The 21,982-nt window shown below is 43.7% G+C and overlaps 1 protein-coding gene across 1 annotated transcript; it reads left to right on the plus strand.

The window, feature by feature from the left end:
- The first annotated feature begins 4,788 nt into the window (after nt 1-4,788).
- LOC125751479 (V-set and transmembrane domain-containing protein 2B-like) lies at nt 4,789-21,063 on the plus strand. The gene is made up of 5 exons (XM_049030346.1): nt 4,789-5,554; nt 6,449-6,636; nt 7,114-7,143; nt 7,866-8,265; nt 20,049-21,063. The coding sequence occupies exons 1-5, from the start codon at nt 5,482-5,484 to the stop codon at nt 20,135-20,137; spliced, it is 780 nt and encodes a 259-aa protein (XP_048886303.1). The 5' UTR covers nt 4,789-5,481; the 3' UTR covers nt 20,138-21,063.
- The last annotated feature ends 919 nt before the right edge of the window (nt 21,064-21,982 follow it).

Genomic DNA, 21,982 nt, shown 5'->3' on the forward strand with positions numbered 1-21,982 from the left:
TCAGGGTCGCCGGAGTCCGGAGCTGAACCCGGAAGCTATCAATGCAAAGCAGGGGACAACCCAGAATGAATTTAAATGGTACCTCTTATGTATCTCTACGGTCACATGATCGATCACATGACTAATTGTTCTATCCTATGGCAGTAGGAGACTCCTACCCACTGGGGTCTTAGACTGCTAGCAGTCGTTTCTGCCTCGGGGTTAACAACAGTGTTCCTCTCCTGGCCACTTCTATAGAGGACTTTCATATATTATATTTTCTTCTCCCTTTTTCTCAAAGGCGTTTATTAAAACCACAATTATAATTATTATCTCTGTCGCCGGGTCATTCCGTCGATTCCTTTGTCCCCCGAGTGGAGAATAAAGGGTGAGTCACTCCCCCTTCTGATACAATGTCGGACAGAGTCTGAATAAAAGGGAGATTTCCAGGCGATAACCTGCCTGAGAGCACGATCGCCCCGCAATTTTTTGAAAGGGTCTGTCAGGCAGTGGCGGGCAGAACAGCGGTAGGCTTCAAATGCGGGGGCAAAGAAACAAAAAAAAAAAGAAGGGAAGTTGGCAACGACCGTGTTTGATAGCGATCGGAGGGACGGCTTACATAACCGACGGCACTGGCTGCATCGCATTAATATCGCGTCTCTTACAGCCGCGTGTGAGAAACGTGCGGGTTTAATGGCAGACTTCAGCATCATTTACCTCTTATTGCACCAGCAGTTACTGAGCCTGCAAGACTATGAATAAGTCATTTTCAGCTAGATGTGAAACTGCAGATTCAAGGGCTGGTTTTCTGAGAGAGTGACCTTTCAATCCAACATGCCCCCCCTTCCGAGGGCCCGCGCAAACACAGAGGGCCTTTCCGAACGTGATCTCCTCGAAGGAATGAAGAAGCATGAACATCCTCCCCCCTTTCTGTCTTCTGTTTTAAATACAGAAGCTTATTTTTTGGGTTCTCAGGCAAAGCCAAGGACCATTCCTGGTTGGGATGTCCTCTGTCCTCTGTTTAAGAAGTGCAGGTGAGGAGATAAAGGGAGGAGACTGTGGGGGGAGGGGGGGCATTGGAGGGTTGAGGGTCAGCAAAGGTGCCCTTGTGCTGTCGCCAACCTAAAACTCTTGTTCCATCAGGAGTGTATCTTCCAAAGGACACTGGCCTCTATAGAATGTGTGTAAGGCAAGACTATCTGCTTTAAGGATGGTTAAGCGATATTTACAGAGTTAAATTTCCAAATCATTCATCCATAGTCACCAAATGTTTACACTGCCAGTTCCAAGCCACATTATCAGAAAGCTGTTTGCTTGTTAAGTGAAATACTGTTTATATTACATGTTAATGTATGTGAGAGTCAAGTGTTAATGTATGTGAGAGTCACATGTTAATGTTTGTGAGAATCACGTGTTAATGTATGTGAGAGTCATGTGTTAATGTATGTGAGAGTCACATGTTAATGTATGTGAGAGTCACGTGTTAATATATGTGATTCACGTGTTAATGTATGTGAGATTCATGTGTTAATGTATGTGAGAGTCACGTGTTAATGTTTGTGAGAGTCATGTGTTAATATATGTGATTCACATGTTAATGTTTGTGAGAATCACGTCGTAATGTATGTGAGTTACGTGTTAATGTATATGAGTCACGTGTTAATATATGTGAGAGTCACGTGTTAACGTATGTGAAAGTCACATGTTAATGTATGTGAGAGTCACGTGTTAATATATGTGATTCACGTGTTAATGTATGTGAGATTCATGTGTTAATGTATGTGAGAGTCACGTCTTAATGTTTGTGAGAATCACGTCTTAATGTATGTGAGAGTTACGTCTTAATGTATGTGAGTTACGTGTTAATGTATGTGAGAGTCACATGTTAATATATGTGAGAGTCACGTGTTAACGTATGTGAGAGTCACATGTTAATGTATGTGAGAGTGGGTGTAAAAGCAGCAGACTTGGTTAGAAGCATCATCCTGCTTCATCAAGCTGTTATTCGTACTGCTAACATCATCTATTACAAGCCTTGTTAATAGTTAATTTCTATGTATCGACATGTTTGTTTCAGGGGCATATATACATACATATATATACACACACACACACACACACACACACTCATACATTGTATATTTGTTTATTTGTTGGTGGGGGGCTCGTATTATTCTCTCCAGATGCACTGAGCATTTAATTTCCATTGAAGGATATTCTTTTAAATTATTTTCAAGTCTACATTTTAGACGAATCAAAAACAAATCATAATAAAAGACATAGAAGATCTGTGTATTTTCACCAGGTTAAATTCAAAACAGCATTTAGTAGCATGCAAACTGAAAGCTTGGGAAGTGGTTATTCAAGTGTTGGGCTTTTCCATGGAGCTGAGTAAGGTTTCTTTACAGGCTTGTGACATGAGTAGATATGATATTGCATCGGTTTTACTTTTGTAATTTCACACTTTAGCTCTTCCACACTATTCTTTCACCGTATAAGCAAACGGGTCACTATGGAAATAAAGGAAACACTTCAGCAAATGAGGGACACAAAGTACATTGAAAGTATATTGGTCCCTGAGTTAATTAAGCAATTAACACACCATCATGCCTAGGGTGATGTATACAAATGTCAGGCGGGTCTCCCTGCTCATCGTTTCCGCTTCCTTGGCTAGAGGAAGACATCTTAATCATTCGGAGAGAGGCATTAACACGGGCTGTGGTGGCGCTTGTCTGGAAGCCTGGAGAGAAGCCATCGTAGACTACAGATGAGTGCGGACAAAAACTCAGACTCTATATACATTCCTGTGAAGGCCACGCTTAGCTAGAGATGCGAGTGGAAACACACGGTCAGCTTAAGAGACAAACAACCAGTTTGTCCTTTGAGAAATGACTAAGAGGGATCCTACAGATGGGTTGTGCTGCATGAATCTGTTATTAAATATAAAAAGGTGCTTTTGCAAGCAAACTGATGCACATGATGATCTACTGAACACTGGGAAGTGGTCTTATGGCCATATTAGTCATTATACAGGCTGCTGTCAGAGAAACAGATAAGTACAAATCCAAAGAAGAACAAGGTAGATGGCCATGAATACAAGGCCAGTCTGTGTGATCATCCCAGAGTGAGATGCACCGGGTAGCATGATGCGATTCTGCAAAGCAAATGCTGTGACGAAGCCGGTCACCGGATCTCCCGGATGGTGACTGTGGAGCGTGCACTATCCGTTTGTGCTTCCAGCACCATCAGTGAAACAGTAAGTGATAAAATTTCTGGTGGACGAAGGCATTACATCCTCCCAGGGGAATTCAAGACACTTGGGGAATCCACACCAGCTTGTAAGAGTCACAATTTAATTTCATTCCTACTTGTAGAAGCTACTTATTTTATATATATATATATATATATATATATATATATATCTCACCAGTGAAATACAGTATATAATAACATATATGACCAGATATTTTTCCCTCAGCCATTGGATAGGAGTACAGGCAGCAGTCAGTGGTTGAGGACTGAACCTCTACTTCTTTGCCAATGGCCAAAACTTCAAAAGCAGTGAGATGTAAACAGTCAGAGCCACCCTTGACCAACATGAAATAGTGGCTTCTGGGCTCTTCTCTGACAGTGTAGTACCTGATTGAAATGCTAGACTGAAAAGAACCTCATTGCTAGCAAAATAAAGAGTGTTTTAGCAATTTTCTTTAATTCTTTCGTGCATTATATCTTTTGTTCTGGGAGATGGCTGTATGCCTGGATGGGGGTGGGCAACAGAAAAACTGTGGAAGCTTTTCACCTTCTCTGAATGGGGGGTGGAGGGGGGCATATCCGGTCAAGTCTCTCAAGGGCACTGCAGGTCGAACCCTGGCTGAAATGTCATTGAATTCTGCAGCGAGCACTCAGACAGGAAGTGGCACATTCAGAAAGGCCCACCTCTTATAACTTATTAACGTCCCTAACAACGGAAACCAACAATGGCTTCCTGGTTCCCCGGCTAACAATGCCTGCATCCCGGCAGGTCTTTGCATCACGGTCTTCATTGTGCCCCTCGACTAATTTGATGTCCTAAGGTTCGGCATTCCACGGGGGCCAATTTGCCAATGTTACTTACGCGATTCAACAACAACAGACAAAACTGAAGCAGAACCTGCATCAAAATGAGCACTGGCAGAGACCACCATCATGAATCCCACCTCCGAGGATCGGTGCCCCTTGGTTACCTTTATATGGTAATACTCTTCCAAAGGCACAGAACAGTGAGATCACTACTAGATAGTTCTCTGCTATAAGTGGAAGCGACAGATATAAAAGCCATTGCACTCGAGCTAAAATAGATTAAAGGCAGGCGAATTAAAGACGTTGATCGTTATGACTATCATTACGGCCATGGTCATGATTATGATCTACTAAACGTGTTATAAAAACAAATATAGTTCATTTAAGTATGACTTAGTAATGTTCAATTTTAAAGGAATAATTAAACGTTATTTATCACTGATATAGTTTATATATAAACCATAAACTGTGAAACCAGTGCACTGCACATTTCTTACATTTTAATCTTTATTAAAGCGTTATCTCTCTTGGTTACATCAGTTGGTGGATTGCACTACTTTTAATGGCCGAGATTAGGTGGCAGATAACAGACAGGGGGGAAAAAGCTCTCAAATCTTTGACGTTTCGGTAATTCGCGCTAAATAAAAGCGCATCCAACGCGCGAACACGTCTTCTTTAATAGCTGCTTGTTTATCATGCATTGAAAACAACATGAATCATCTGTGTCTATATATTTTCCAGGGCTGGCATTTGGCTCGGACGTCAGTTTGTGAGATTTCTCCTCATAGGTTGAGGCTGCGTGTTGGATCCCGAGGAGCGGAGCCTGAGTCGGTGCGGCGGGTGGTGGTGCAGCAGAGCGCAGGTCTGGAGATCTCCAAGCGCCTCCTAACTGCTATGCGCTCACATACAAAGCAGAGAGCTCGGCTCCCACAAGCGGGAACTATCGACTGATCTCTAGGTCTGGGGGAGAAGAAAAGAGGGACTTACCGTCCTCTTGGCAGGTCTACTTTTGGGAGCAAGACATGAGGATGCTTTGGTCATGGGTGCTGGAGAAGAACCGTGGAAAGCTTTCCTTTCCGTGGAGAGCTTAATATACTCGTCTTTTGCTTTAGCGAAGTTTCGTTTTGACTTAAAGCAAATCGGAAAATAAGGAGTGAGGATTTTTAAATGTATTGAGAGACCAGTCTGTGGGCGAGAGTGGGTATTGTGTCCATCACACGTTGGGATTGTACGCTTATTTTTGTGCTGCTTAATCTACGGTGTTTGGAGTTACGATCCGGGGGATATTTTTTTTTTTGGAGACTACCCGCAACGTTTGGGAAAATCAAACCCTTAACCACACTCTTCGGTGATTTGCTCGCTATGGAGATGTCTATTTTATAAGTATTAGAGGTCAAATGACCACTTCCAGTTGTTCTTTAATTTAAGTATCCTATTTATGAGATGGAAAAACAGGGAATCTACGGCGTCATCTATTATCTGATGCTGAATGCACCCCTGTTATTTTATGTAAACGGTAAGTCAAGTTTAATAGCTGTAGACCTCATGAAACATATGCAATAATAACAATATGTATACATTATATATTAGACGCGTATGTATAAATTACTGCAAGTGCTCGAACAGCCAAGCTTAGTTTTTCGGTGCTGGGATTTTTTCCCCCCACTGCTGATGAATGTTTAATTGTTTGCCAGCATTAGTGCCGCTTTTGCAACAGTTGGTGCTTTTTTAATGTGCATGTATACGATTTTTATTAAAAAATAAATCACGTTTACGGGAATAGCTGGTATTAAAATGCACAAGTCTCCCAATCCCCAGGACCTTACCAAACACAGTTAAGAAATTGTGCATTGTTTAATGCACCTTTCAATAGCATTCATCCGACACCTCCGGGTATCAAACGATTCAGCTCCGAAACAATGTAATGCATCGCGCAATTTGGAAAAATATTAACTGGCTACCAAAGTGTACGAGCAAAAAACAAATTCACACTCTCCTAAATTAAAATTAAGTATTTGAATTCGATCAGCTACCCAAACGCACTTGAAGCCGATGCGTATGGAATTATTCATAATCTGAAATATAGCCTAGTTTTGCACTTCTTACAGACACATTTCACTCCGAATGTCTGCTTCAAAAGCGACTGATGGCGATTTCCCCAAAACGGAAAACGGGGTGGGGGGGAAGGGGGAAAAGGGAAATCCCTCGCTTTATAATAAAGACAAAAAACCTGCTTTATTCGACGATCTATACTATATTCATTGCATCTATTTATTATATATAATATGACCGCATATGTAAATACAATTATATTATGTAATATATTGCGTATATATAAAAAACATGCATGTCTGTGTGCGTGTTCGTGACCCGTGAATAAATGATGAATGTTAATGTTTTCCTCCTTCAGCCACGTTTACTGAAGTGCCCAAAGATGTGAGTGTCGGGGAGGGTGAGGACATCGAGATGCCTTGCGCTTTTCGGGCTGTGGGCTCCACGCCGTTCTCCTTAGAGATCCAGTGGTGGTACCTGAAAGAGGCAGCACCCAGAGACCTGGCGCACGATCTCCAGATCAGTGCCCCTGCTAACAGACCCAAGGTAAAGCTGGCTCGCCTCCTTCGCCATGCCGGAGCTGCGGCTTCTTTGGCGGCTCCAGTCGCATCTCTATAACGCATGGGTACCAACATCGGGAGCACTTGTTGTGCTTTATGGAGTTGCCTTATGTGCTGTTTAAAGATCTCAATGCAGCAGGAAAAATTAATGTATTTTAAGTAATGCGTAACTATTATTTTAAGTAGACTAATACGTAATAAACATTTCTATTTCAACATGTTGGCTCCATCAAATAAAAGCCCACGTTTTTTCAGGTTGAGTTTCAGTCACATAAACATGCATAATACGTGGGTTCTAGTTTGCTGTTCTAAATATGGAACTATCTTTGGTTATTATTATTACTATTATTATTATTATTATTATTATTACTTACTTACTTACTTACTTCCTCTTGCAACCAAATGTAGCGTATGTTTGTATGCTATTATATGACTTTATATTTACGACTCTATGTGCTTGCAGGCAGCTGCTCGGGATCCGACAAAAATAAGTGTAAGTGTTTAATTTTAATGAATATTTAGTCCCTAGTTATGATTGTGTATCTAATGACACTGGCTTATTTGTACCCTGAACACACGCGATATTTCCCCTACATATTAAATAACTGTGCCAGTTATTATTGTGTAATAGCGAAGCATTTATGATGTCTGGAACAATATCTCTGTCAGTCAAAGTGGTGCATGGCGTCAAGTTCGTTTACGTTGTTTCCCTTAGATTAATAAAATCATGCTCGAATTTCGTGGATGCTCTAATTCAAAGTGACAGCAGGCATCCCCTTTCATTTATTCATTAAAGAAAAAATCATTAAATAAAACTGAACAGGGCACGACCCCTACGATCGCTCCGTTTTTAAGAGCGTCGCGTTATGATTCGACTTACGCATTGCTGTTAACTAGCATCAGAAGGTCTGTTTGCGCGTTTCTGTTACCTAACCGCTCAGATGACGACTTGTTTTAATCATGCAAGTGTGCCTTAATCACCGTTTTTTTCGTTCTTTTTCGTCATTAAATATTTTAAGGCAGCTAATACAGTAGTTTAATAAGCCTCTTCGTTACAATGGCAGTTTTCATTAATATGAATCCCGATGTCTTTTCGAAGAAATGTCAAGTGCGCACCTGATGCCGAGGCACATATGAAGGAAGTAAAGGATGTGCTGATATAAATGAGCTTTGGTGAGTGTTAATGGTGCTCCCCTCCCACCCCCCACCCCCCAGACTGTCAGGGTGCAGGGGAATGCCATCTCTCACAAGCTGCGCCTCTCCAACGTACGCAAGATGGACGAGGGTGTATACGAGTGCCGGGTGTCCGGCAACAACGCCGACGAAACTCAGGAACATAAGGCGCAGGCCACGCTACGAGTGACACCCCGGGACGGCATGGTGGCAGAGGAGGCTGTGTCCCACATACAGAACAGGTGGCCCCTACGGAGCAACGTCAACGCGGCCGGGGGCCGGGCCACCTCTGAGCCGGGTCAGGGAAAGCCCCGCGTACTGCCACCCCCAGCAGGACCGGGCCCCGCCCCTGCCTCCACCACCACGGCAGCCTCTGCAGCAAAGTCCTCGGCTTCGCCCCGACCTGGCAACGCAGCCATCCTCCGGCAGCAACATGGAGCTGGTGAGTCAAAGAGCAACAGTGACATCTAGTGGTTATTAGTGAGAACGGCTGTACGGTTCTTGGGTTCGTGCGTGTGCGGAGCTTTCAGTTTTAAATATTATTGTACCGTTTTGATTTGGCAACTCGAGAGAAGTAACTTTTTTCTGATTATATGTCGAACATTTCCTGCTTTTGAGCCATATGGCAATACGATATTAGTAAAGCCAGGTTGCCTTGACAGTTTGGTGTGTTCTTTGTGGTCTTGGTGCTGACACGGATGCACTGTGCAGGGAAAAGTCTGGCTGACTGGCTTCCATGCTGCAGAGTGACATTCACCTGCTAGGGGCGCCGATGTGTCTCTGCAGGGGGCATTTCGGCTTACTAGCTCAATGGCGGTTGTACTCTTGTTTTTACATGCAGGAAATGAAGTGGGTGGAACTCACCAGCAGAGGTTATAGCTGGGTCTGTGTTCTTTATTCTGCATTCAGAGTAGTAGCACTGTGGTCCAGGGTCTCTTTATTGCTTACACACAGAAGGAGGGGCCAGTAAATATACTGGCTTGGGAGAGGTCACTGGAGCACATCTTGGTGTAATTACATTTTGCACGGCACTGTGAAGACCTTCAGTGACTTGATCCACCGCTTTGGATCACTGGACGGTACCCTGACTCCCGCAGCAGTGATGAGTACACTGTGAACTATCTAGGAGTGATGCAGTGCAGTCTTCCAGTAAGCCCTCTAGGGGGCGATGTGGAGGCAGTTGCTCATAGGCCGAGTGTTAATCCCTCGCTTGAGGGCACAAATCAGGCAGTTTTGGGTGGGGCCCTACAGTCTCGTAGCCGTGGTTGTAGTACGCATCTCCATGCAGGGTGCAGTGTCCTCAACTGGACTCTGGAGGTGACACTAAGGCGTTGCCTCCCAAGTGAGTGTCCAACAATAGTTTTCCTATATGTGTTAATCTCTTCGTGCAATGTGTGGTGGTTCTCTTCGGCCTCTAGGGTTAAAAGTGCTGAAATATTGTACCCAGGGTGAGATCCTGGATATCTGTGCCTGCCTGAAGCATGATGTGTCCTGGCCTCTGAGAGGCACAACGTGGTGGTGTCTCCCTGCTGGGGGGTCCCCGTTCGCCCTTGAACACGGTGCTTCCCCGGATCGCACTTGTGGTAAAACATTGTCTGAAACGGCTCTCGATTTTCTGTGATGATGGCGCTAAAGAAGAGCTGAAGAGCGAGCATGCTCACACAGGCTGGATGTTTCCCAACGATGTCGTCAGAGGTTTTTATTGAAGACCCATGGTATAAATGCCGGTTATGTTAAGCCCCGCCCCCAACCCACCCCCGCTGTGTCAAGATAGGGTCGGGCTGGTGGGTGGGGTCTGCGGAGCAGAGGCGTAGCATAAAATCCCCCATAATTAAACCCACGACATGACATTTATAAGCGTAAAACTAGCGCTGGATGATAACATATGAGTCACCCGGTGAATGAGCCTGAATGCTCATCCAGCAGCACTAATTCTAGCGGAAGTGAGCCATGCTTGTCTCCTTATATACGCATCACTGTTGACGCCATGGTGGGATGCTTTTAACCTTTAGGACTCAAACACTTGGGCCCCTGGTATCCCCCCAGTTAGACTTCGGTAGTGGTTGATGCCTTGTTGTTCCTTGACGTCCACTGATGGAATCCTCGATTTCTTAATGATGCCTTTAACCTGGTGCTCCTTGATGTGACAAAAACCAATCAGGAGAATGGCCCCACCCCTTCAGCATTCCATAGCCAATCAGATGGAGTGAGGGGACCATTAGTCATTGTGATACCTACTGAAAAATAGGAATCTTTTTCCTTGGCTTTTAACAAAGCCCTTGGAGAGTCTCCTCTTGCATCGCAAATGTCAAGGGGGTCACATGTCGCATGTAGGAGGGTGCCCTTTTCGACAGCGGTTGCCCGGTGGGCACGGGAATCAGACACGTATGTCTCTGCGGTATCATTTCATTGATTGGCAGCGACGATTAAAAAGAGCGAGGGCGAAACGCCACGGGGGGTGAATCGCATAAGTGAGCCGCTATTGGCGCAATTCAATCTGCTGCCCGCATTAACCCCACGGCCGCGCCGCCGCAGCGACGCTTCAAGCGCATTTCTGACAGAACATCATTTCCAATAGCTGAGAGCGGCTCGCGGAGAATGGCTGAACTCCGGAGCAATCATCGACGATAAATCGACCGTCGGAGAGTTTTCATAGCGTCGTAGCTGGCTTTTAAAAAATTTTTTCATTCCACTCTGGCGTTTAAAAATGAGGATCATCTCTGTGTTGCCGTTATAGTACCAAAGTGCTTTTATCTCCTGGTTAAACGCGGGGTTATCAGAGAGGATGCAGTCACTGGGTCTCTGCGACCAGGTAACTGGAGCGTAAAAACATTCAAAATGGATTTACCTGTTGCCATTAGCCTGGATGTTCCTGTCTCCTTATTTAATGTTCAGTTATCCTCATACGTGTCGTGTGCTGATTAAGAATCTTGACCTTGCGAACAGAAGGTTGTAGGTTTAAACTCATAGGTATACCTATATGCGAACAGGCTAAATGATATAACTAATAACTGTGGTCGCATGTTTAAAACGTGACGATGTAATCCAGCACCGGCTGTGCTGATTGGCCATTGGCTGGGTATATATCTTTGGTGTCTTCGTTTTGTGCGAAGGAGGAGGCCCTTTGCTGCCTTGGGATGGAGAGTCAGGTGACCACAGCCGCTTCATTGCCTTCATGTCTCCGCTCATGTCCGAAGGTGCAAAGTTGTCAGCTCTGTTTGTTCTTGGCCTCATTAAAGCTGCTCTTGATTCCCTCCCATTTCACCCTGCATCCTTTCCAGATGCACATGTCCTAATTAAAGTCACCAAAACAGCACTTTTTCCTTCTTCTGTTCCACCCTCTGGCCTGTGCTGACCCTATACCCAGCAAGGGCACATCTTTGCATGGCACCGCCCTGCTGGCCACAAACAGTCAGTACACTGGGGGGGCAGGAGGCCCCAAACTGACTTCTTAAGTGGGACCCCAGAAACAGAAAGCCCATCACTGCCCATACCAGCCTATTCTCTGTAAACCCGGAACAAGGAGACCATGTCCCTTAACAAATGCAATTCTCTTGCTGTTTCTCATGGTTTATTTCTGTTTACATGCATCAGGGTGTTTGAAAAGGCTTGTCACGCTCCTGAAATCACCCGTCACACATTTTCCGTGAACAAGATTCAAAGGGTTCCTTTCTGATGGGTCACAGCTTAAAATGACCTTCCCAATATGGGTCATCTGAAATAATTCATGTCATGAGGAGGATTTGTCCTGCTGAATTTGCCCCCGTTGTTTGCAAATGGGATTATGTCTGATGTTCTGAGTATTTTACTTAGCGTCCTTTTTGTGGGCTGAGTTCCAGAACAATATCGGCTGGAATACCATCCAGCGTTTACCTTCGTTAGAGTGGCATTCCAGGCCGTTAGATAATCCACAGTTGCGTGCATATACCCTAGACTCAGCCCTACCTGTCAGCGGAGATAGTTGGACATGTGCTTCTCAGGCTGATGGAGACGCTTTGTGCTGTGCGTAGGAGAAGCGGCCCTGGTGCCGTTTAGCAAAGACCACAGTGAGCGAAAAACTGTGTTTATCATGGACCATGCCAAGTGAAAGGCAACATTTAGCAAAGACCACACTTAGTGATAGACAGCGTTTCGCAAAAAACCAGGCTTAGCGAAAGAATGCTTAAGGAAAATATTTAGCAAAGACAACAGCTAGTGAAAGACCATATTTAGCAAAGACTACCCTTAGTAAAAGAGTGTTTAGCAAAGACCACAATTACCAATAGACATTGAATGAACCAATTAGCATTTAATGAAGACCATGGTTGGTGATAGGCTGCATTTACTGAAGGCCATGGTTAGCAATTGACAGCATTAAGGACAGACCACGCTTAGTGATTGACAACATGTACAGTACAGGCCAAAAGTTTGGACACACCTTCTCATTCAATGTGTTGTCTTTATTTTCATGACCACTGATTACTGCTTTGCACACTTGCTAAACACCTCTGGGAACTCCTTCAAGACTGTTGGAAAACCATTTCAGGTGACTACCTCTTGAAGCTCGTCGAGAGAATGCCAAGAGTGTGCAAAGCAGTAATCTGAGCAAAGGGTGGCTATTTTGAAGAAACTAGAATATAAAACGTGTTTTCAGTTATGTCACCTTTTTTGTTAAGTACATAACTCCACATGTGTTTCATTCATAGTTTTGATGCCTTCAGTGAGAATCTACCAAAGTAAATGGTCATGAAAATAAAGACAACACATTGAATGAGAAGGTGTGTCCAAACTTTTGGCCTGTACTGTATCAAAGATCATAGTGCAAAACAGTGTTTAGCAAAGACCACAGTAAGTGAAAGTGTTCATTTAGAAAAGACCTCACTTAGCTAAAGATAGTGTTTAGAGAAGTCTGTGCTTAGCGAGACACAGCATTTAGCACAGACCACAGTTAACGACAGACAGTGTTTAGTAAAGACCGTAGTGATTGACGGAGGTTAGTAAAGACCATGCGTAGTGATTGACGGAGGTAAGTAAAGACCATGCGTAGTGATTGACAGATGTTAGTAAAGACCATGTGTAGTGATTGACGGAGGTTAGTAAAGACCATGCCTAGCGACAGACTGCGTATAGTAAAGACCATGTGTAGTGATTGACGGAGGTTAGTAAAGACCATGCCTAGCGACAGACTGCGTATAGTAAAGACCATGTGTAGTGATTGACGGAGGTTAGTAAAGACCATGCCTAGCGACAGACTGCGTATAGTAAAGACCATGTGTAGTGATTGACAGAGGTTAGTAAAGACCATGCTTAGCGACAGACTGCATATAGTAAAAACCACAGACTGACAGTTTTTAGCACAGGGTTACTGTACATCCGGGTTTCCCCTTGGGACCCTCCCCGGGCATCCGGGCGGCTTGTCCGGGTTTAACGCTGGAACCAGCATGACCCATTGTTGCAAGTTACCGTGGAGTAGCAGGTGAAGGAAAAGGCACCGATTTTCAATATTCAGCAGCCACTCAGTATCATCACACAGCGTTTGCCAGGCTTGTGCACACGTCTGCTTTAAAAACTAAACGATATGCACATGCCTACATATCATCCTGCACAAGCGACGTCAGCTTCCGGAAACCACTGGCACTGTGACACTAATTGTGTTTTTTTGTGAACAGTGAATTGTATTGTTTACTTGAAGTTTAGCCAACTTTAGGTTAGTGTTTTGTAACTTTTGTTGAAAAAGACTTGGATACATGTGTATTGTGCCAGTTGTATATAGATTGTAAAAAGAGAGTTACTATAGGGTTACCATACGACTGGTCTGGATGTGATTTGTCATTTCACAAGGTGGTTGGGGAAAAATAATCAATATTCATGAAGAAGCACTCCCTGATTGGCCGGTGAATGTGAAAACTCCTTAATATTCTGATCCCTGCACACATCTTAATTTTCAGCTCACCAAACATGGTAATTTAGTGTGAACAGTGAAAGTGCTCGTTTAGCAAAGACATCACTGACAAAAAAGACTGTAGAGAAGTCCATGCTTAGTGACACTGTTAAGCACAGACAGCGATAGATTTTGTTTTTAAAGACCATGTTTAGTGTTAGACAGCTTTTAGTAATGACCACAGTTACTGATTGACAGCATTTAGTAAAGACCACATTTAGTGACTGACTGCATTTAGCAAAGACCATGCTTAGCGATAGACATCATTTAGGAAAGACCACAGTTAGTGATTGACAGTGTTTAGTAAAGACTCCGCTAAGTGACTGATAGCATTTCGCAAAGATCACCCTTAGTAAAATACATTGTTCAGTAAAGACCACAAATAGCAAAAGACCTCATTTAGCAAAGACTTTGCATATTAAAAGACAGTGTTTCGTAAAAACCACACTTAGAAAAAAAAACACATTTAGCAAAGACCACATACAGCAAAAGACCACATTTAGCAAATACCATGGCTACCGAAAGGCCACATTTCTCAATGACCACCTTAGAAATAGGCCACACTTAGTAAAGACCATGATTAGCAAAGACCTCATTTAGCAAAGACCTCAGAGCTACACAGCTGCTGCTCCTCCTTACTAGGCGTGGCTCTGGCTGGATAATTGAGGCCCTTGTGTCTTTCTGGCACCCAGCACTATGAAGTAAAAGCAAAGGGCCGCACGTCCTCGTTTGCTGCATTTTACAGCGCATGTAGCCTCATCCAGCCCCAGCTGAGGCACAGGTGTAATGGTGTTTTCCCTGAAAAAACCATCCTTGAACTCACACCTGCAGGAATGCACCCCCTCCCCCCTTGCTTCAGGTCAGTGAAAGAGGAATGAGGCATAAACATGCTCTGCTTTTCTGGCTTTTATCCAGGAGCATAAAGACTCCGTCAGACAGACGTCTGAAAGCTCATCACGCCCAGCTGCCTCACCATGTCTCTCCCGCTTGTTTTCTCTCTCTCCATCTCTCCATCTCTGCATCGTCGTCATTATCACTGTTATTCTCGCTCTGTTTTTTTTCCTCTGTTTTCTTCAGGGTTTTACTGCTTTTGTTTTCCATCCTGCCTCAAGATCACAACGCCCTCTGCTGGCTGCCTGTGCCATTGATGCATGATAGACGCAGCATCTAGACCACGGATTTTCAGCACTTTCGTTAACCAGGGACCTAGAAATGGAAATAGTCAAGAGCTAAGGACTCCCCACCACTACCGTGATGACATAAGTAACTAAGATTTAAAGGGGAGTGGGAGTTTGCACTGTCTTGGCCCAGGCGCACAGTCCCCATTTTCAGGGTTTCAGCTGGAATTCAAGTTCATTCACCTTTATACTGATCATAGTTATTCTCTTGAAATTATAAAATGAATTCTAATTTTATCAGCTGCGTGTTATAGAAGGTTTATGGATTTGACGTCCTTGTGGAATGATGACAGATGGATGCACAGTTTTAAATAGAAAAGAGGTTGGACACCATCACAGCCAGGATGTAATTGCGAGTGTGACTGTGTCCAGAAAGCCGTTTAAAAATAAAATGGTTTCCCATTTCCTGCTCAAATTCCGTCTTTTATCAAGAATTCAAATCTTTATTTTATTCTGGAAAAATCCAATTATTATTACATTTTTTAATAACATGCGTGTACAGTGCAAAGCAGCTGTATTTGTGGTAATTATCACAGAGAACCAGCAACAAAAAAGGATATTCTCATTAAATTCATTTTATACAACCGTATAATACAGTTAAGTCCAATTTAGTTAATAATGTGCTCTTACCTTGAAGTGGGGCCATTGATCGACTCCCTTAAACAAAACTGAAGAATCCATATCACGTTTTGCAGAAGGTCATGGAGAAGTTCTTTATTAGAGAGACCAACCTCTCTTATAATGTAAAATGTATATATACAAAATAAAAGATTCCGTGAAGAGAGGGGAAATTACAGTATTCCGGAGAGGTATTTCAAATATAATGTAATGCAGAAAAATGATTCATAACCTGTACTCAACATTTCATTCCGCTGTGATCAGCAAGCCTGACCTTTCCTCAGAATTCATTCTGCTTTCATGCCAGCCGCATAATTCAGAAGAGGGAAGGTATATATTTAGAGAACACCATGGAGACCATCACTATAGATCACTCACCCTCCATTTTGCTCGTCTCTACTTCCTGCCGCTCCGTTGCGTCTGTGATCTCCCAGAGTTCCCTGCTGCATCTCTCAGATAGAATGGAAAGCGATTCAGCCTGGAGTCCAGGGTTCGCAGGCCAGCAGGGGTGGATCGTTTTGTCTCTGGGGTGCTCTGCCCCCCACCCCCAGATGTTTTAGAAATGAAATAAATAGTTAGCAAGAGTCAGAAGAGCGTAGCTAGCTAGCTGGTTAGCGGAACATAATAAATAAGGAACGTGTTTATTTAATATTTAGCGTAGTGACGGTTTCTGTCCGGAAGCTTGGGGGTCCCATGACAATGCACTGCTTGAGTGGTGTTAAACACCACTGCCACTCCAACGCAATCCACCAGGTCCTCCGGAGCTAAACGTTGTCACTCACCCATATGATCTCATTGAGTTAATTAAGTGCATGGGGAGAGATGGCCTGCAGTTTTAATGAAGGCTGGTGCTGGACTGTGCCCGCAGTGAGGGCTGTGACAGCCTGCTAAATGTGGCTTTGACCAGCCCCTGCCAGGGAGCTGCCCTCGGCATAGATGGGGTGTCCTCACAGAAAAGGTTCCTAGGAGATTCCAGGCAGAAATTCCTAAAAGACACAGGGAAATATTTGGAAAAATTGTAATAGCAGTTGACCTTTTATTACAAGAGACTAGAGGTGAGTGAATTTTCATTTAGCATTTTTTGTACTATTAAAAAGCAATTTGTATGACAGAATTACCGTGAAAATCACATTAATCAATACAGCAAGCCAAGGCACTAGTGTCTTTGTAAGCCAGGTGGATGGGACTCAACATGCAGAGGACTGAAGAAGCCCCTCAGGTGATGTTGTACCCGAGTTTGATTTGGAGGACCAATGCTTTGTGGTTACCATGGCCTACAGCTATGGGATGGAGCCCTGCTGTTTCAACTTGACCTAAGTTTAATGAGAGAAAACCATAGAAATACACAAATACCGCAGAGGATTTGTCCTCATGGATGGAAAAAGGTGCGTCAGGTAGTGTCCATTGTAATTCCATGGACTGACGTGGAGCCCTCTACTTAGAAAGCTTATATAATGTGACAACCTAGGGAGGGCATGCGGGTCAGCGCGTTAGGGTGCCGTGCCTGTGATCGAAAGGTTCGAATGCCAGGGTTGGCAGAGTGATGTCACCGGTGGGGCCTTGAGCAAGACCCTTAACTTCAGTTTCTCCAGGGACTGTCTCAGCCTATTTTCTCAAAAAAATGCATGTCACCTTGGATGAAAGTATCTCAAAAATATACATAAAAGGTATATAAAATTTCCAGAGTTCATTACTAAGGTACTTGCTACATAGTTTTCCACTCTACCCCGTCCTCAAACATGGTCCTGTAACGGGACAGAGGCTGACAAATTGGTGATTCCTGGACTCGTAAGGGATTGTTCTGCATGAGGCATATTTTTACATTATATTGAACTTCACTTTGCGACATCCTATGGATCCCTACACCTGTTAAAACGTTTTATCAAATCCAGTAAATTTAAAGGTAGCTGGTATCTTTCGGAGTGGAAGCTTGCGGTTCATAAATAGGCCACAAAGTGGCAAAAACACTTAGGGATCAAGCAACAGTGACAGTGATCTTACAGCTTCTGAAGTGCTGGAGAAGCAGGGTGACCCTTGAAGGTTGACGGCAGGCTGCAATTTAACGGTGATGCTGACGTAGTTTAAATGTTATCTGAGAATCTGCACATTATCATTGACATTGCAGAAAACATGTTGGACTTTATAAAACTGATATGTTAACTGTAACAATCTGAATGATCTGAAAGATTATAGAAGATTTACGTTTTCCATTAAGCACAACTCAGATGTTGTTCCACCATAGATTGGCAGGTTATTTAACAGTCAAAGAAGTGATTAGAAAACAATTACATTTTGGTAAGTGGTAACATTAGGAAACGAAGGGGGAAAAGAGAATGAAGGAAGAGAGAATGGCTGTTGGTTTCCATTTCTATTAATTTAGTGGACACTTTAGTCTGAGGCAACATCCAAGCGAGGCAGATCACAGGAACGCAAGACTGTCTGGGAGCCAACTTAGATGTAAGTGCAGTTTTCAGTGAGGGACCAGTAACAAGCATTTGAAACAAGAGCTATGCAACATGCTACAAAACACAGCAAGAACCTTACAGGGGGCCGGTTCAGTACAAGAGAAGAACAAGCGCTAAAATCCAAGAGCATGCTGAAATGCACAAGAGGGGTAGCAGATGAAGACAGCAGGACGTTGGTTTGAAGATCAAGAGTTTTTCCTGCTCTGCTTACCGCCAGAGCAAACTGTGTTATCTGCTTAGAGATGCGATGCAATGTCTTAGAGAGACATACTCCTCTGGCGAGTCTTCAGACATACACCTGTCACCTTCAGCTGGGGAGAAGTCTTTCAATTTGCCAAGTAACCACTTCAAGCCCCCCCCCCCACAAGTCACAAGCACACAATCAAGGTGGAGGGAGACAAGCCCAAGCAAAGGCAGGCTCTTTTACGAAAGGTCACGGGTTTGGGCTGTAGGGTGAAAAGGCTGAAGGTTCGAATCGTGTTGCTGTGCCATGAAGAGCAAGAAGGTGAACGCTTCAGCACAAATCCCCGGCAGTGTAACAGGTCAACATGTGACGCGTAAACACACACACAATGGTGCTGTCTGAAGGCATACCTTTCTGCTGCCAATCAGGCTAACCAAAATGGCCAAATGAGCTTCGTAGCGCCTGTTTGCTGGTGCATATCAGCGTATGGATACAGTCCAATGTACTAATCAATGGAATCTTACAGGTATAAATATACACATTAAACATCCAGTAAGGTGTCTCGACGTTGGGCCGGCTATGTGTGGGGCCTTTCAGAAGCTGGCTTGGTCACTCTTAGACCAGAAGTTATGACCGACCCCTTACATTTTATCATTGAGTTATTATCCAGAATTTGCCTTGTCTTATTCAGCGTGGATTATCAATCAGTCTCAAGGTGCTTTCATCGTGTTATACGTTATTATAAACCATAACAACTCAGTATTAGTGACAACATGAGGTATACGAGGCGCTAAAATTGTAGATGGATTAGAACACATTGGCCTGTGACTTTGCTAGCAGGTTTTTCTCGTTAAACGCTGCATGCCGTAGGGGGCAGTATAGAGTCCATCACGTCCCCCGTCACCCAGCCTTGTTAGCAATCTGCAGGTGCTGCCGGGATTAATTTTGTTAGTTGAATTTCAAGAAGGCGCAGACAGTATGAGGACAGAAGAGAATTGGAGTAGACCTCTAACTTGTCTGTGCAAACATAAGAGCTTGCCGCCTGATACTGTCTGTGTATGTTTGTTGGGCTAATTACCCCTTTGATAATTAACATGTCCCGTCCTTGTCTCTGATTGGATTGTCGCTAGCTCTCACTGTGGTCATCAGCAATGTACAGGAGCTGGCTGACAACGCTGGTTGTGTGGTTCATGCCGACCTGTAAATGTCTCAAAAAGGGTATGGTCAGTCTCTGCAAGCTCGAGACAACAGCGAGTAAAAACAAGACGCGCATGAAGCTCTTTAACTCGGGTCATATGCAGACAGCATGCGCCAGCCTTTCAGGTGAAGTTTGGATCCAATTTATGTGAAAAAGCAGCAGCTCCCATTGGATCCAGGCCCAACTGCCTTTAAATTTACTTTTCTGCATCATTATACAGATAGAAATATTATAGAAGCTTTTATTCCCAAAACATATGTAAATCTGCTGTTTCCTTGGACATTCACATTTATTTATACCCTGAATCTTCATGGTATCTTTCCACCTGTCCCAGTACAGACAAAGTCACATATTAGTAAAGAAGGAACTTCTGCGCGATCATGGATGAAATACAGATATTGATGTTTGGACCTCAGAGAAGCAAGCGTCCTTCACTCCTACCCCTCCCATCATTTTCTCTTCGCACTACCTCAAAACTAAGAATATAAGCTAAGAAATCCCTCAAAAGATCAGTAAAGTTTTATCTTATCTTAAGGGTAAAAATTCACCGATTATCCTCCTAACATAATTTCCTGCTCCTGCATTGAGGAGCCTCAGTGACAGAGTTGGCCAATCGAATAACTATTCTTTCTCTCCTTCTTTTCCTTGCTTCGTTTTAACAGGCTCTGGCGCTATCACCACCACGGACCCCCTCCTCTACATCACCCTGTTGATCCTGCATAAGCTCCTCCCCTTCCTGTTTGCTCACTGAGAGACGCCACCCAGAAAGACGTCCTACGACCTTTTCACTTAATGTACCAAACGATTAAAGGGAATATATATATACATATATATACTCACATGGCACAGCACTGGACAAGACAAGGGGGGAAAAAAAAATGACCTCAAGAGGAAAAGAAACTGCAGCCTACTAACCGGGACTCGAGAAGGAGCAACCGGGAAAGAACGATGTAACCAGACTATATAAGAAGCATGACAAAAAAAAATAAAGGATTCTTTGTGAATATGAGCTTCACACCTGTGTTACACACAACTGACACTCATGAATCGATGCATCAATTTTCCAAATACTAGTGTACGCCCTGCTGTGTGCATGGCAACCATTATTTATTTTCCTGTAAGTACATTTGATTTTATATTTTCTAAACTGTTTTATTTGGTCTTTTATTCGTAAAGAGCTCCCGTCCCTGTGATTTTTAAAAAATCGGTTTTGTTTTTGCATGTACCGTTGAGTCGTTTGCCATCGTTTTCCTTTCCGTTTTGGTTCCCGATCGAGGATCATGGCCTTGTTCCACATCTGGTGAGCTCACGTAGTCCGTTTTGGGTTTCCACATTGTCCCCCGGGCCGTTTTTTTGAGGCACTCTTCGTTACGTAAACAGATATGGCCGTATATATTTTGATGAAGAGAGAGAGGCACACCATAGTCGTCGTTAGTCACCTGTTTATTATTTTTTTTAAAGATATGGTGATTGAGGTATGACATCCATTTATAAAGAGTATTGGTATGTTGGCGACGCCAGTTGAAATAAAGGTTGTTTTTTTTTTAATAAACCGACCCTGTAAGTGTGATGGTTGTACAGTGAATTTCTCGGTCCAACTGCGGTAATTAAACAGCAAAAAAAAAAAAAGAAATCAATTAAAACTTCAGAAAGGATTTTTTAATAATGGGAAATTGCCTCAGGGGAGAGTAATTAAGTATTTCTGTTTCTGCAGAGTAAATTTTTCCGGCCCATTGAGCCTATTGTAAAACTGAGAACATGAAGTACTTCAATGTTCTGTTGAATGTTTAAAGGGTTTTAATGTTGTCTTGGGTATTAAGTACCAGGCGAGTCTTTCAGTTGCCATTGCATGTTCCTGATGTTCAAAGAAGTGTCCCAGAGTGCCAAATTCCTACATCCTTCGCCACAGACTTTGTGCCTGCAAGCAAAGGAGCTTTCGGTGGTTCACCACTGAATGTTGTGCACTGAACACAGCAGACATACACTTGCACAGCACCAATTAGGTATTTATGTATCTGTGGTTCTCTCCTGAAAGTCAGCCTGGCATCCTGTCCTTTCCGTCGGCCTCAAAAGCTGCTTGTGATTGACGGTGGTGAGAGGAGATGCCTTGGGAGGGTGCAAGGAAGGTTCCTGTAACCAAAGCGGCCTTCTGGAGGAACTCGCGTAACGTGTGTGTGTGTTCAGGCAGCAGGGTGACCTCTGGGTGAGTCAGGTGACCCTAAGATCAGGAGTTCCCAACTGCGGTCACTGAACACTGGGGGTTCCAGAAACAATCGTTTTTACACAACATATGCCACGGTCATGAAAAGGCTGGAACCTCCTACCTTGGCCCCTTGGCCACTTCACAGATTGTCGTGCAACAGGGTGACTAGCTGGCTGGGGTGCCAGCTCACCTCCGGTCTCTGCTAACACTCTTTACCTTTAGTGACAGCCTTTGTTACTCTGTTGCAAACAATCAGATTCCCATTAAATTTCCACCAGGAGCAAATACCCCCCATAATCACGCTATATCTGAAGGTATAATCGTAAGTAAAATAAATGCCAGTAAAGGAGGAGAAGACAGACACTAAAATACTTTCCTTTAAAAATCTGCCTC

Source organism: Brienomyrus brachyistius, chromosome 11 (assembly GCF_023856365.1).
Source record: "Brienomyrus brachyistius isolate T26 chromosome 11, BBRACH_0.4, whole genome shotgun sequence".
Lineage (NCBI taxonomy): Eukaryota > Metazoa > Chordata > Actinopteri > Osteoglossiformes > Mormyridae > Brienomyrus > Brienomyrus brachyistius.

Excerpts from the sequence above, each read along its gene's own strand:
- LOC125751479 (XM_049030346.1), top strand. The coding sequence starts at position 5,482 with ATGGAAAAACAGGGAATCTACGGCGTCATCTATTATCTGATGCTGAAT. Across the intron at positions 5,555-6,448 it reads CCTGTTATTTTATGTAAACG|CCACGTTTACTGAAGTGCCC; the intron begins GTAAGTCAAGTT and ends TTCCTCCTTCAG. Across the intron at positions 8,266-20,048 it reads CCGGCAGCAACATGGAGCTG|GCTCTGGCGCTATCACCACC; the intron begins GTGAGTCAAAGA and ends TCGTTTTAACAG.